Source organism: Rhododendron vialii, chromosome 7a (assembly GCF_030253575.1).
Source record: "Rhododendron vialii isolate Sample 1 chromosome 7a, ASM3025357v1".
Taxonomy (NCBI): Eukaryota; Viridiplantae; Streptophyta; class Magnoliopsida; order Ericales; family Ericaceae; genus Rhododendron; species Rhododendron vialii.
The window spans coordinates 11,644,138-11,659,425 of record NC_080563.1 but is presented as its reverse complement, the minus strand read 5'-3'; the positions used below and the strand labels follow the sequence as shown (position 1 = coordinate 11,659,425).

General features: G+C 43.1%; 1 protein-coding gene and 1 non-coding gene across 2 annotated transcripts; one reads left to right on the top strand and one right to left on the bottom strand.

Moving 5' to 3' along the window:
- Window positions 1-3,643: 3,643 nt before the first annotated feature.
- Window positions 3,644-13,320, top strand: LOC131332651 (uncharacterized). The gene is made up of 8 exons (XM_058366948.1): window positions 3,644-3,819; window positions 5,086-5,599; window positions 5,804-6,739; window positions 6,797-8,217; window positions 8,692-10,702; window positions 10,777-10,863; window positions 11,108-11,133; window positions 13,218-13,320. Exons 1-8 carry the CDS (start codon window positions 3,644-3,646, stop codon window positions 13,318-13,320), a joined length of 5,274 nt encoding a protein of 1,757 aa, XP_058222931.1.
- Window positions 5,663-5,769, bottom strand: LOC131334987 (small nucleolar RNA R71). The gene has a single exon (XR_009202381.1). It is a non-coding gene; the product is annotated as a small nucleolar RNA R71 (small nucleolar RNA).
- Window positions 13,321-15,288: the final 1,968 nt, after the last annotated feature.

The following is a 15,288-nucleotide window of genomic DNA, read 5'->3' as shown; positions in this document are numbered from 1 at the left end:
TTTTTTTTTTTTCATTAATGGAAATGGACATAGACTTGGTTGAATGTTAATAGACTTGGTTGAATGTTAATGAATCACAAAGGTGTAGGTTTTGAAAAAAATTTGGCAGGGTCTCCCCAGCCCGACGTCTTGCGTCTCAGTTAGTACCACAATAACAACAGGTTACCAACAAGCCCACGTTGGACATTTCTCATTCTAAATCACCATTTACAAGCCAGATTCATAACCAAAATCCACCGCCAAATTATCCATTCACAACAAAAACCATAAAAACAATAGTCACACAAATAGGCTTCAATCGAAGTTAGGATTCACAAAACTCAAACTTGATACTACAACTTGATATTTCAACAAATTACAACTTTATATTCCAAATTACAATAAATTGATCATTTTCTTGGCATTTGATTCACTTGAATAGCTTCAATTTCTTTCAACAGTGTGTGGCATCTGCTCCTTGGTGTTGCTTAGCTTATAGAATGCATACGAAGCCTTTTCAGCTAAGGCTCGGTATTGAATGGAAGCGACTACAGTGGCAAAGACATTATCCTGAAGACAAAACATAGATCATCACTACAAATGTATTGCATTGGAGTAATATTGAGAGGGTCGGATGAAGAAATTAATGATTTCAACTTGGTAAATTGCATTAGAACTACTGATAAGTGCCAAAATATACATATTTTGGCTCTCTAATATATATTTATTAGTCTTTTATTTTTGTTAATTGATTTTTATGAGTACTGCTAGGTGTACCGACCATTTTTGGACCGAAACCGTACCGACGGCCGCGCGCGGCCGTCTCCGGCCACCGGACGGCCGATCCGAGCCGTCCAAAAATTTTAAAAAAAAAAACCGAGGGGCCCCGCGCGGGAATTAACGTCATCCGATGTGTGTAGGGTGCTTGATCTAAACACCCTATTTTTCGTGTATATATGTATACACGAAAAATAGGGTGTTTAGATCAAGCACCCTACACACATCGGATGACGTTAATTCCCGCGTGGGGCCCCTCGGTTTTTTTTTTTAAAATTTTTGGACGGCTCGGATCGGCCGTCCGGTGGCCGGAGACGGCCGCGCGCGGCCGTCGGTACGGTTTCGGTCCAAAAATGGTCGGTACACATAGGATTTTCGGATTTTTATTATGCGTTTTTATATTTATAGGTTGCTCGAGCCCGTTGTCCGAGACTTTGGATAAAAAGAAGATTTTGAAGAAATTTGGGGTTAAAAGCACAAAATGCTTTAAAGTAGATTTTGTGAGTTATTATTATACATAGTTCGAGGAGTTTTGTGTAATAAAATGATGTCTACCCTATATAAGCAACGAAGCAATGACCTCAGCAGCAGCTTTTTAAAAAGGTTTTGACGGACGAAAATAGAAGGACTGCGGCAGCTTGGTAAAAAGGGGATTAATTCCCACGGAAAAGAAAGAACGGGGGTTGCCGTGATTCTTCTTGGGATCACGCGACCGAGGAGGCACCTGCCATGGAAAAGGAAAAAAGGACGCAGGTCATGAACAACGGGGCTGCTGAGACTTTTGTTGTGAGAGTTTTCTTTCGAGTTTTTCTTTCGTTCAAGTTATTTAAAATGTTGTTTAATTATTCGCATTTTGGTAACTCGTATTAATTTTCGTATTTCATTAAAGTTATTCGTTGGTTATTGTTTCATTTAGATGTTTTGTTTATTTTTCATCTCGCGTAATATAAACATGTTTGAAATTAGGATTTCTTTTATTTATTGCGCAATGATTAGTGAGTAGTCGTATGGGTAGGGTCGCGGGGTGATTAGCACGCCGTGGCCAGTCCGGGCACTGTTTCTATTTTTAAACAATGAAAATAATAATTTTAGATTGGTAAAATACTTCCCGCAGACGAATCTGGGCATTGTCGGAGCCCATGTGAACTGAAGAATGGGGGTCCAAAACTCATTCTTCGCTGCGCATGAGTAAACGGCGACCATAGAGTCTCGCATCTTGCTGGGTATCTTTTTCAATCAAAAGTTGAATGTTTTAAAAAATATTGAATGGAGCAGGTTAATCCGGATTGGGTGCGAGTGCAAAGAACCCTACGAGGCTACGACTGTACTTTTCTTTTAATTATTTGAAAAATACAATCAATTTCTAGGTTTTAGTTAATTTCAATCAATCGACAAGGGCTGGCTACAAAAGAGCTATTTTTAATATTACAACCCGAGGTTCCACAGCACACACTTCACCGTCCTTAGTGGATTCGACTCCTGTCTTACCGGGTATTATGCTACATCGGTCTCAGCCCTACGCTTGGGGCAACCCATTATTTTAGGTTTAGGAATCGGTCAAGCAACTACGGAATTAAAAACCTAGGTAGAACTTAGAAAAAAGTTGTGACTCCTTTACAACATAAGACACACAGTATATACTAAGGAATCTACTGCTCATAGAAGTTCTAAAAAAACAACTATTACAAATCAACTACATTAATTAGCCTTTGTCCATGAATGAAAAAGAAAGTGGCCCTTTAAGAACTTGAAATTTGATGACATCGACTGGAAGGACCACTTAGTCTGTATCTTTGATGCTACCATTCAACATTAACTTCAAGCAAGGATTGAATGCTATTTTCTTCTAGTTCCCTTCAAGCAGTATCTTTGATGACAACCAGGATCACGCACAACGTCAAAAGATAGGAGTAAGTCTAGATTTTGAAACAATTTAGAACCTAAGAAGCAACTCTAATCTTTAAGCTAAGTTCTTTAAGCAACTCTAATCTCAATTTAGGGTTTTTTCCATCAACACAATTACATTTCCTAGGCAGAGCAAGACACTAGATTACAGTTTAGGGTTTTTTTTTCAGCAAGTAAGTTTAGGGCACTAATTAAAACAAGGATATATATATATATATATATATATATATATATATATATATATAGAGAGAGAGAGAGAGAGAGAGAGAGAGAGAGAGAGAGAGAGAGAGAGAGAGAGAGAGGGAGAGAGACCTTCGTGGTGGGGGTAACTGCGTTGGAATTCCTAGAAACCGGTGGTGGTAGCCTTCGCCGGAGGTTGGAGGGCGGTGGGTTTGGGTTGTGGTGGCCTGGTGGGAAGAGTACCCGTGGTGGTGGCGGGAGCTCTTCCCTCTCTTCTCTTCTCTATACTTTGATCGGACTAGTTGGGGATAGGGAAGGAGAAGGGGAAAGGGATAGGGAAAAGGTGTCCTGTTCCTCAGCTACTTTTTTTTTTTTTTTATTTACAAAATGATGTCGTTTTTAGCTGACGTCGGCATGACGTCAGCGGTTGTGTGAGTTATTGTGTGGGAGATATTGTGTGTGTAGCATTTTTGATAACATATTGTTCTTCAGAGACTCTAACGCTAAAATTTCTGTCCTTGTTGACAAGAGTTATTGCCTGATTTATTGTCTCCGTGGAAGTTGTAGATATGAGTACCTTACTGATAAGCCCTCTATAATGTAAATAATAGGGCTTATCTCTCTCATTTTTTGTCACACACACGTGCTTAACTTACTTTATTAAGATGATATTGCGCGGAGTTGGTGTTTTTGGCCCTTGCAGGTTTAAGGTGGAAATAAGGCGTGTTTTGATGCCATGGATCAATTCCAAGGGTATCCGTACACCCGAGGCTACTTGGCACTCCATCGCCGAGTCCCAAGAATGATGAACAGTAGCTTTGGAGGGTGTGCGGGACAACGGAAGCCCAAAGGGCATGGAAAGGCTAAAGAACCAAAGGAGACAGAAATCTGTCCAGCCGCTACCCGTAGCCCAAAAATGGTACTACCCGTAGCCAGTGATCAGAAGCTGTGTCAAATTGCAAAACGAGACTACTACCCGTAGCCCAAAAATGGTACTACCCGTAGCACCTGGGATTTTCTGCCGATTTTTGTACCCGACCAAGCAACAACTTAGGGGTATTTAAGACTTTTGTAACTCTTTTTTAAGGGGCTATAAATACTTTCAAGCCTGATTTCAGTAGGGTATCTTTACTTTGGCACTCTCTCTCTCTCTCTCTACCTCCATTAATGGAGCTCCCATCTCTCTCTTCATTTATGCTTTGAGGAGGATTTTTGAGTACGATCCGTCTACTTCCAAAGCTTTTAGTCTTCATTAAAGGTGTAAGGAATCTCATTCTCTTCGAGGATCTTGTCTTTATTTCGAATTTAATCAATGTTTAGTTTTCTCCTTACCATTACCCGTGCTCATTTCATGTCTTCTTACGATATGTGTGAGTAGTGTAGTAAGGTTAGGTTGTGGGATGGTTAGCATCCCGTAACCAAGGGTGTTGCTTGTTCTTCTCATGTAATTTTCGTTTTTATAGCTTAAGCATATGCTAGGGTCAATTTTAAGTATCAAAACTTTGAGGTGTTAATCTCTTTGATCAAATGTAGGCAAGGGTTAAACTTCTTGCCACATTTGATACTTGGAGCTATGTCCCTCCTTGTGTTTGTCTAAATGCACCAAAAGAACCCTAGACATGTTTAACACTTTGGTTAAAAAGAGAAGAATCAAGTTTATCCTTGCGTTATGGGTGTTAATTATTCCTAAACCTAGCCTTTAGGTTAATCTCCAGTTAAAAATCCGTAGTTAGGTTAAGTAGCAAGTTAACTAAATCGTTCAGTTGGCCGTCTCAACGCCGAAGTTTGGTTGGCGGTCCTAACGCTAAATCTCTACGCGAGCTAATCTCTGAAAACAAGTTATGGATGCGCTCCCTGTGGATTCGACCCCGGACTTCCGGGTATTATGCTTTCAACCGACCTAACCCTACGCTTGGGGTATTCTTATTGCAACACACATTAAGGTCGCAAGCATTTTTGGCGCCGTTGCCGGGGAGCGCTTTCTTTTATAGCTTATCTTTGGAGGTTCGCCAACCCATTGTAAGTATCTCGTTAATTTTTACTTTGTGTGATTTGTAATTAATCTAGTGGATACCTCTAACTTGAGCCTCTCAAACGTGAGGTGTAACGAAGCTAGAGTAAGTACAAATCACCTTTTCTTATTGAGGCGGCGGCATAGCCCCTCGAAGCTATTGTTAGGAGGTGGCGGCATAGCCCCTCTTGTCTGTTTACTTTAATCTTGTTGTCCATTGTTTCTCGAGAAAGGGTTTTCAAGTGTATGCGTGGTGGTCATCGTGGAGCCTTTCGGAGCCCAACTTCTAAAAGGCTTCATAGATCTTTTTCTCCTCCTCGACCCAAAACTCCTCGTCGGGTTCGAGCTAGGACACCGCCACCCCAAAGAATTCCTTTTTCTGTAAGAACCCCTCCTCGAGAAAGAATGGCCGGAAACGGTGAAGGAGAAATGCCACCGGTTGTGCCCGAAAGGACCATGAGTGACTATATGAATCCGGCCCGTTCTACTCCGCGGCCCACTATAGTCCTTCCGGCCACAACCGACGCGAATAACTTCACCGTTAAAATGCATCACATTAACATGATGCCATCTTTTTATGGCAAAGACAAAGAATGCCCGTACACTCATATGCGGGCATTCGAGGAATTGGTTTCCACAATAGTGTCCACGCCCGCTCAGCTTGAGTCCGCAAAACTAAAACTCTTCCCATTTTCTGTGAAAGACAAAGCCAAGATTTGGTTGAATAACATGAGGCCCCAATCCTTGGCAAATTGGGCGGATTTATCAAAGGCTTTCTACCTGAAATTTTTTCCCCCGCATCTCACAAAGGAACTCATGAATCAAATTCAAACTTTCAAACAAAGAGAGGGGGAATCTTTTTATCAATATTGGGAGAGGTACAAGGATTTGCTTAACTCCATCCCACATCATGGCTTACCGGTTTTTCAAAGAGTCGAGTTTTTGTTAAAGGGATGCTTTCCAAGCACCCGACTTCTTATGGATAGCATGTGTGTGGGTGGAGTCATGGCTAAAACCCCTGATGCGGCGTGGGACTATTTTGAGGAATTAGCTGAAAAAACTCAAAACTGGGATTGCTCGGACCCCTCTGAAAAGAATGTGTTTAATCCGGTTCCGAGCAATTCCGGTAAATTTCAATTGAATGAGCAAAATGAGTTAGCCCACAAGGTCGCCCAGCTTTCCCGCCAAATTGAAACTTTACAACTCAACAAAGTTGCTGGGGTGGCCTCTGTGGCCAAGGCGGAAGACATTTGTGTTTTATGTGAAGTTGCAGGTCATGCTACGGGGGATTGTCAAATGCTCCCTGCTGTTAAGGATATTCTCCAAGGAACTGGCCCATCGGAGGTCAACGCCGTTAATCAACGGTTTGACCCTTATTCTCAGACTTTCAATCCGGGTTGGAAGATGCATCCTAATTTCCGGTGGAGCGATTCTCAACCTCCCGGACTGCCACAAGTTCCACCGTCTCAACAAAACCAAGCTTTCCGGCCTTCTCAATCTCAAGGAGCGCCAAGGTTTTCTCAACATCAACAACCACCGGGATTTGCACCTCCGGGACCTCCTCATGGGCAAAATCAATTCCAACCTCAAAAGCGATCTTTGGAGGATATTATGTCATCTTTTATGCAAAGTCAAACGTCCCTCAACGAGCAAACCACTCAAACGCTTGGGGAAATCAAAAATCAAATGGCAAAGTTGACTAATACGGTGGGGGTTCTTCAACAAGAAAAGGGGAAGCTTCCGACTCAACCCCAAGCAAATCCCAACGGAACTCATTTTCTGGGGAGCTCTTCGGTGCCTAGTCCCGAGCAAGCCAAGTCCATTATAACACTGCGGAGTGGCAAGGAAGTTGATACGGCCGTTGTCCCCAAGCCTAGCAAGCCACGGGTTACACCTATTGTATCGCAAGCACCGGATGTTTTTATTGACTCACCAACCTCGGAGCCTTCTCCCGTTGGTGAGCAACCGGCAAAATCTCAAGAGGAAGAACCCAAAGGCCCCGCCTCTCAATTTCCAGCTCCTTTTCCCCAAAGATTGAAGGCACCGGCCCGTGCCAATACCAATGCCGAGATTTATGAGCTTTTCAAGCAAGTGAGAATCAATATTCCGTTGGTGGATGCCGTCAAGCAAATTCCCACGTATGCCAAGTTTCTCAAAGACTTATGCACTCAAAAGCGTAAGTTGAATGTTCAAAAGAAGGTTTTCTTGACGGAACAAGTGAGCTCTATTATTCAAACCAACGTGGTTCCCAAGTATAAAGATCAGGGTTGTCCAACCATCTCCATCACCATTGGCGACAAGAAGATTGAAAAAGCCCTCCTCGATTTGGGGGCTAGTGTGAACTTGCTTCCGTATTCTATTTATGAACAACTTGGATTGGGGGAGATGAGGCCAACATCGGTGACCCTTCAATTGGCTGATAGAAGCATTCGTGTTCCACGCGGGATGGTGGAGGATGTACTCGTGCAAGTAGATAACTTTATCTATCCTGTGGATTTTATCGTGTTGGATACATGCCCTGTGCCCTCCTCGCAAGTGTCAACGTTGACTCCGGTCATTCTTGGGCGTCCATTCCTGGCCACTTCCAATGCCGTTATCCATTGCCGAAGCGGTTTGCTAAACCTCACTTTCGGCAACATGAGGATGGAGGTGAATGTGTTTAATATCGGAAGCCAAATGGGGGATGACGAGTGTGTTCATGAAGTCAATCTTATTGATTCTTTGGTCCAAGAGCATATGGACACTTTCTTGTGTAAGGATCCGTTGGAGGTGTGCCTTACCGCCGAAGAAAAAAAATTTCTTGACTCATTGGAGGTGGAGTATTTGTGTTCTTTGCTTGACATTGAAGATGTTTGTGGGACGGACGTATGGTCTCCGAAATTTGAAGAGTTGCCTCCTCTCGAGAGCAAGACCCTTCCCTCGAGTATTCAATCACCAAAACTCGAGTTGAAGGTCCTCCCGGAAACATTGAAATATGCCTTTTTAGGTGAAAATGAAACTTACCCGGTGGTGATCTCCTCCTCTCTCGTCGGCTCGCAAGAATCCCAACTCCTTGAAATTCTAAAGCGGCATACCAAAGCCATTGGTTGGTCTATCGCGGATATTAAGGGGATCGATGCTTCAATTTGTTCCCACCACATTGCCCTCGAGGACGACGTCAAACCTTCTCGCCAACCCCAACGCCGGTTGAATCCCATAATGAAAGATGTGGTGAAGGCGGAGGTTTTGAAACTCTTGGATGTGGGAATTATTTATCCTATTGCCGACAGTAAGTGGGTTAGCCCCATTCAAGTAGTTCCCAAGAAATCCGGTGTCACGGTGGCACCCAACGCCAACAATGAATTGGTCCCTCCTCGAGTCACTACCGGATGGCGTGTGTGTATCGATTATCGGAAGCTTAACGCTAGCACTCGGAAGGACCATTTCCCTCTACCTTTCATTGATCAAATTTTGGAGCGAGTGGCGGGACATGCTTATTATTGCTTTCTAGACGGATATTCGGGGTACAACCAAATAGAAGTCGCCTTACCCGATCAAGAGAAAACGACGTTCACTTGTCCTTTTGGGACCTTCGCTTATCGACGCATGCCATTCGGCTTGTGTAATGCGCCCGGAACCTTCTCACGGTGTATGATGGGCATATTTAGCGATATGATTGAGAAGATCGTCGAGGTATTTATGGATGATTTCTCGGTGTTCGGTGACTCATTTGAATCTTGCTTGGAAAATTTGGAGAAGGTGTTGGCAAGGTGTGAGGCGAAAAATTTGGTGCTCAATTGGGAAAAATGCCATTTCATGGTGACTCATGGTATCGTGTTGGGTCATATTGTATCGTCGAACGGTATCGAAGTCGACAAGGCCAAGATTGATCTTATTGCCACCCTCCCGACCCCTAAATGTGTCAAGGACATCCGCTCTTTCCTCGGGCATGCCGGTTTCTATCGCCGTTTTATCAAAGATTTTAGTGCAATATCTCGGCCATTGTGCCATCTTCTCTCAAAGGATACCCCGTTTGAATGGACTCCGGCGTGTGAGGAAGCATTCAATAAGTTGAAATCAAGTCTCACTTCTCCTCCCATTGTACAAACACCGGATTGGAATTTGCCATTTGAACTCATGTGCGACGCTAGTGATTATGCGGTTGGGGCGGTTCTCGGGCGGCAAAGAAAGGACAAAAATCCTTATGTTATCTATTATGCGAGCAAGACTCTAAACGAAGCTCAAATGAACTATTCCACCACCGAGAAAGAGTTGCTTGCCGTCGTCTTTGCCTTAGACAAATTCCGGTCATATTTGGTGGGATCTCCCATTACTGTTTACACCGATCATGCCGCTTTGAAATACCTCTTCACGAAGCAAGATGCGAAAGCTCGATTAATCCGATGGATCTTATTGCTCCAAGAATTCAACATCACGATCAAGGATAAGAAGGGAGTGGAGAATGTGGTGGCGGATCACTTATCCCGTCTTGAGTTTGAGGATTCTTCCTCGAGGATTCCAATTGTCGACTCATTTCCGGATGAACAACTTTTTGCCGTTTCAAGTTGCCCGTGGTACGCTGACATCGTCAACTATCTTGTCACCGGGCGACTTCCGGACCATTGGACCCCACAAGACCGGAGGCTTTTTCTTAGTGAGGTGAAAAGATTCTTCTTTGATGATCCTTATCTTTTCAAATATTGTTCGGACCAAATTATCCGGCGGTGTGTGCCCGATGACGATCAACGGGGGATTCTCTCATTTTGCCATACCGAGGCATGTGGTGGCCATTTCTCTCATAAAAAGACCACCGCCAAAATTCTCCAATGTGGATTCTATTGGCCAAATCTTCACAAGGATGCTTATGCATTTTGCCGGGCTTGTGAGCAATGCCAAAAACTAGGTGCGGTGACTCGGAGGAACATGATGCCCCTCACCAATATCCTAGTCGTGGAAGTGTTTGATTGTTGGGGAATTGGCTTTATGGGCCCATTTCCAAATTCTTACGGGTTCCTTTATATTCTCTTGGCGGTGGACTACGTGTCCAAATGGGTTGAAGCCGTGGCTACACGCACCAACGATCATGCAGTGGTGCTTGATTTTCTCAAGGAGCATATTTTGTCAAGGTTCGGAACGCCCCGGGCCATTATAAGCGATCAAGGGTCACACTTCTGCAATCGGCCTTTTACGGTCCTCATGAAGAAGTATGGCATTACCCACAAGGTATCCACCGCCTATCATCCACAATCCAATGGCCAAGCCGAGCTCGCCAATCGTGAGGTAAAACACATTTTGGAAAAAACCGTTAATCCGAACCGGAAGGATTGGTCACTTCGTCTGACCGATGCCTTGTGGGCATACCGAACCGCGTACAAGACCGTGCTAGGCGCTTCGCCCTATCGGCTTGTCTACGGTAAGGCGTGTCACCTCCCGGTTGAGTTGGAACATAAGGCATATTGGGCGATAAAATCTTTAAACTTTCGGTTGCCCGACGCCGGCGTTCATCGTAAACTCCAACTCAACGAACTCGAGGAAATCCGGCGGGATGCTTATGATAATACCAACATTTATAAATCAAAAGTCAAAGAATTTCATGATAAGAATATCCAAAGAAAGAATTTTGATGTTGGGCAAAAAGTGTTATTGTACAATTCTAAACTCCATGTTTTTCCCGGAAAATTGCGATCTCGTTGGGAGGGGCCCTATGTTGTGCACAAAGTTTTTCCACACGGTGCCATTGAAGTTGTGAATCCCGCCAATGGTCATATTTTTAAAGTGAATGGTCAACGTTTAAAACCGTTTTTGGAAAATTTTGCGGTGGAGGACACGGTGGAGGAGTTAGTTGATCCGGTTTATCCGGATGATCCGTTGGTTTGAAAGGTTCTAAAAATAAAAATGTTTTCACGGGGAGCTTTTGCGTACTTCTGGACTTAATTGTTTGGAAGGCCCGGCCTCTTCGGGGGTACCCATTATTGACTTGGGTTATAGCTTCGCACGCTGCTATTCAAACAAGGTTCGTGTACCCAGCTCCGGTTAGTAAGGGCAAATTTTTTGTGGTCCGGTATAACCACCCGTGCTTCGCTTAAGATGTTGTCTAACTTGCTTTACGACACCTTAAGTGAAACATGGGGAGAAAAGTAGTACCCGTTTAATCACGTGACGATTCGGTGGATTTAAATACTTGTTCATAATAATTTCTGGGCCGGGCTATCACGAGCCGGCGGTACTAATGTCGTTTGTCTCCTATTAGGTAGTTGGTTCTTAAGTCTTTTGCAGGGTAACACGCTACCGCACCAGCCTTGGTAGTTTGGGTCTAAAAACTGGGGTGAGTGAGGCATTCAGGAGCCCTAAGCATGGGTGCGACTATGTGTCCCGGTTGTTAGCCCAAGAAAGCTCCGGCGATGGCTCTGTGCGACTAGCTATGGTTCCGATGGCGGGGCCGAAAGAGTGGGCCTTGGAAGCGGTTCCGATGACGAACGGTGGCATTGACGAAAAATCCTCCAACTTGGTCGAGGTATCGGGTGGTTGACATTCCACCCCGTCGGTACATTTTTGTTCTCCCTTCCCTTATTTTTCGTCTCTTTGCATCGAGGGCGCTGCATATTTCAAGTTGGGGGGGATAGATTATTTATGGTTTGCGTTTTCGATTTTGCATAGAAAATTTTAAAAGTTTTTGTGCAATTTTCCCTTGTAATTAGTGATTTCAAGTGCTAGATACTTAGATTATGCTCAATTTTCCTAATAATGGCAAGAGTCGAGCACCCTGTCGAATTTGATTATGTGTTGAATCCATGTGCATGCATATATATGAACTTTGTTGAACAAATTGAGCTCCAAGGTGTGTCAAGTAGTATGCATCGCTTAGAGTTGAAGTTCGTTTTGAAGCATCCCATGCTTGTTTGTCTCTTTCCGCACTTGCGTAAATAATTTCCGTTTGTTCATACTTGAGTAGTTTAGATATCTTTTATGCATCATATTGGAGTTGATTGGCGTATGTAGGAAATGATACAAGGCAATTTTTGCATGATAAAACCTCAAAAGAGTCCCCTTGTCCTTAATTTTGAACCAAAGTCCGAGTCTCCGTTTATTGCTCAAGCTTAGGGAACCGGATGTTTGGAGGGTTGTGTGAAATTGTGTGTCAATGATCTAAGGTGCTTTGGGATGGTGTGAACCAGATAGAAGTGGTTGGGATGCAAAAGAACGAAGAATTGATATGTGATTCCCTATCTCCCCTCACACACTTCAAAAGTTAAAGCCCCAAATTTTCATCTCCCTCTCCAAAGCTCTTGGAATTAGCCCCTCAATCTCTCTCACTGCAAATCTCACCTCAAATGACCCTATTCCTCAAAGAAAAATCAAAGAAGTGCTATGAAAGAGCAAAAATCGAATTTGAAAGAGGGTTGAATACTATCATGAGAGGATTGGTTAGACATCCAGACTAGCATATATTCTGGATGTGAAGGAGTCCGATGAGAAGGGAGAGCTCGAGGCTCAATAACGTGAGGAGCCGGATGAGAATTATGACTAGGTGTGGTGGAGTCGGTGGTAGTAATTCTAGTAGGACATAACTAGTAGTTTTTCTTCATTTCATTTTCGTAACCTTGTTTGGTGATTGGCTAATACATGTGGCCGTGGTTTGGGTAGTTTAGGGGATGGTAGTGGCCAAGGGTAGTTGAAACCAAGCAGAAATTTATGGCCGCTACCCTTTTTGTTTCCCTTTTCTTGGCACCAAGGTCATTATAAGCTATTAAAGTCCTTAATTGATCCTAATGTACGCTCGTCTAACTCTTTTTGATGCGTGATCGATATCTAATGCTAATTTAGTATGAAATTTCTATTAATTCAGTTAGTTTGTGAATAATTCCTTAGCTCTCTTTGTCGGCGCTCTTTTGATTAGCTTGCATAGCTTCTTCTTTTTGTCTCTTGCTATTGCAAATTCTTGCTAGCGCTTATCATGGGATGTTGTTCTAGTTTTTTTTACTTGGTGAAATTTCATATCTAAGTTTCCCCTTTTGAGTCTTGGAATGGAAATTCAAGGCGGACGTGTGTTGCTTGGCCGTTGGCATAATTTGTTCACCTTAGTTCATTGTATGCATGTGCGTGTTTAGCTTGTAATTGAGTTCGAAGGGGTGTTTGTTTGGACTCATGCCAAGTATCGTTGAGCATAATTGTTGTATCTTGTTTCAGGGGAACATTGCATAGCATTAGTTACTTACTTTTTTGGGTAAGTTTGCTAGGGACTAGCAAAATCCAAGTTGGGGGGTGTGATAAGCCCTCTATAATGTAAATAATAGGGCTTATCTCTCTCATTTTTTGTCACACACACGTGCTTAACTTACTTTATTAAGATGATATTGCGCGGAGTTGGTGTTTTTGGCCCTTGCAGGTTTAAGGTGGAAATAAGGCGTGTTTTGATGCCATGGATCAATTCCAAGGGTATCCGTACACCCGAGGCCACTTGGCACTCCATCGCCGAGTCCCAAGAATGATGAACAGTAGCTTTGGAGGGTGTGCGGGACAACGGAAGCCTAAAGGGCATGGAAAGGCTAAAGAACCAAAGGAGACAGAAATCTGTCCAGCCGCTACCCGTAGCCCAAAAATGGTACTACCCGTAGCCAGTGATCAGAAGCTGTGTCAAATTGCAAAACGAGACTACTACCCGTAGCCCAAAAATGGTACTACCCGTAGCACCTGGGATTTTCTGCCGATTTTTGTACCCGACCAAGCAACAACTTAGGGGTATTTAGGACTTTTGTAACTCTTTTTTAAGGGGCTATAAATACTTTCAAGCCTGATTTCAGTAGGGTATCTTTACTTTGGCACTCTCTCTCTCTCTCTCTACCTCCATTAATGGAGCTCCCATCTCTCTCTTCATTTATGCTTTGAGGAGGATTTTTGAGTACGATCCGTCTACTTCCAAAGCTTTTAGTCTTCATTAAAGGTGTAAGGAATCTCATTCTCTTCGAGGATCTTGTCTTTATTTCGAATTTAATCAATGTTTAGTTTTCTCCTTACCATTACCCGTGCTCATTTCATGTCTTCTTACGATATGTGTGAGTAGTGTAGTAAGGTTAGGTTGTGGGATGGTTAGCATCCCGTAACCAAGGGTGTTGCTTGTTCTTCTCATGTAATTTTCGTTTTTATAGCTTAAGCATATGCTAGGGTCAATTTTAAGTATCAAAACTTTGAGGTGTTAATCTCTTTGATCAAATGTAGGCAAGGGTTAAACTTCTTGCCACATTTGATACTTGGAGCTATGTCCCTCCTTGTGTTTGTCTAAATGCACCAAAAGAACCCTAGACATGTTTAACACTTTGGTTAAAAAGAGAAGAATCAAGTTTATCCTTGCGTTATGGGTGTTAATTATTCCTAAACCTAGCCTTTAGGTTAATCTCCAGTTAAAAATCCGTAGTTAGGTTAAGTAGCAAGTTAACTAAATCGTTCAGTTGGCCGTCTCAACGCCGAAGTTTGGTTGGCGGTCCTAACGCTAAATCTCTACGCGAGCTAATCTCTGAAAACAAGTTATGGATGCGCTCCCTGTGGATTCGACCCCGGACTTCCGGGTATTATGCTTTCAACCGACCTAACCCTACGCTTGGGGTATTCTTATTGCAACACACATTAAGGTCGCAAGCATTTACCTACCGTAAAAGATTCACATTTGAAAGTATCCTCTCTAATCGAAATAATTTCACCCCAAATTTGACCAATTTTGTTAAAAGTGTTAATCTGGGGTTAGGGTTTTAGTGTCTCTTGTTATCTGTTATTATTTTAAGGATAGTTTAGTCCTTTTGTTATATTAGGTTTATCTAACGTTATTAGGGTTAGCCTATATAACCTCTTTATTATTCTTGTAATATATATCTTTTAAGGAATACAATACGTAGTACTCTTCTCTGAACTTTCATGGTATTAGAGCAGGTCTTCTTAGACGCACCGGCTGCCGTTGCCGGTGTTGCACAATAGCGTCTCTCATACGACAGCAAAAGCCCCCTCTCTCTCTAATACGATGCACTCTCTCTCTCTCACTCTTGTACGCCACACTCGATCTAACAAGCACCACCACCGACATCTCTGATCATCAGCGACCACCTCCGATCACCTTTTGACCATCGCAGACCTTGTTCCAGTCACCGGCAACACTGGGTTGTTCTTGAAAATCCCTCGATCAGTTGTGCAGTGATAACTTTGGGTGCTTCTCTTACTGGTTGGGGTCTCCCTCTCTCTCTTTCTTCATATCAGTTTTGAACCGGATCCAGGTTACCGCAGTTATCTCTCTATAATTCTCTTCAGTACAGTACTGAATTTTCTTATCTGTTTATCATCATGGTTGATGATAAAACTCAAGCTATCAGTGTGCGTTTAACTGGTAATAACTATTCTTACTGGGGATATGTTATGAAGAATTTTATTGTGGGTAAGGGAGTATGGGGACATGTAGATGGTTCAGTACCATG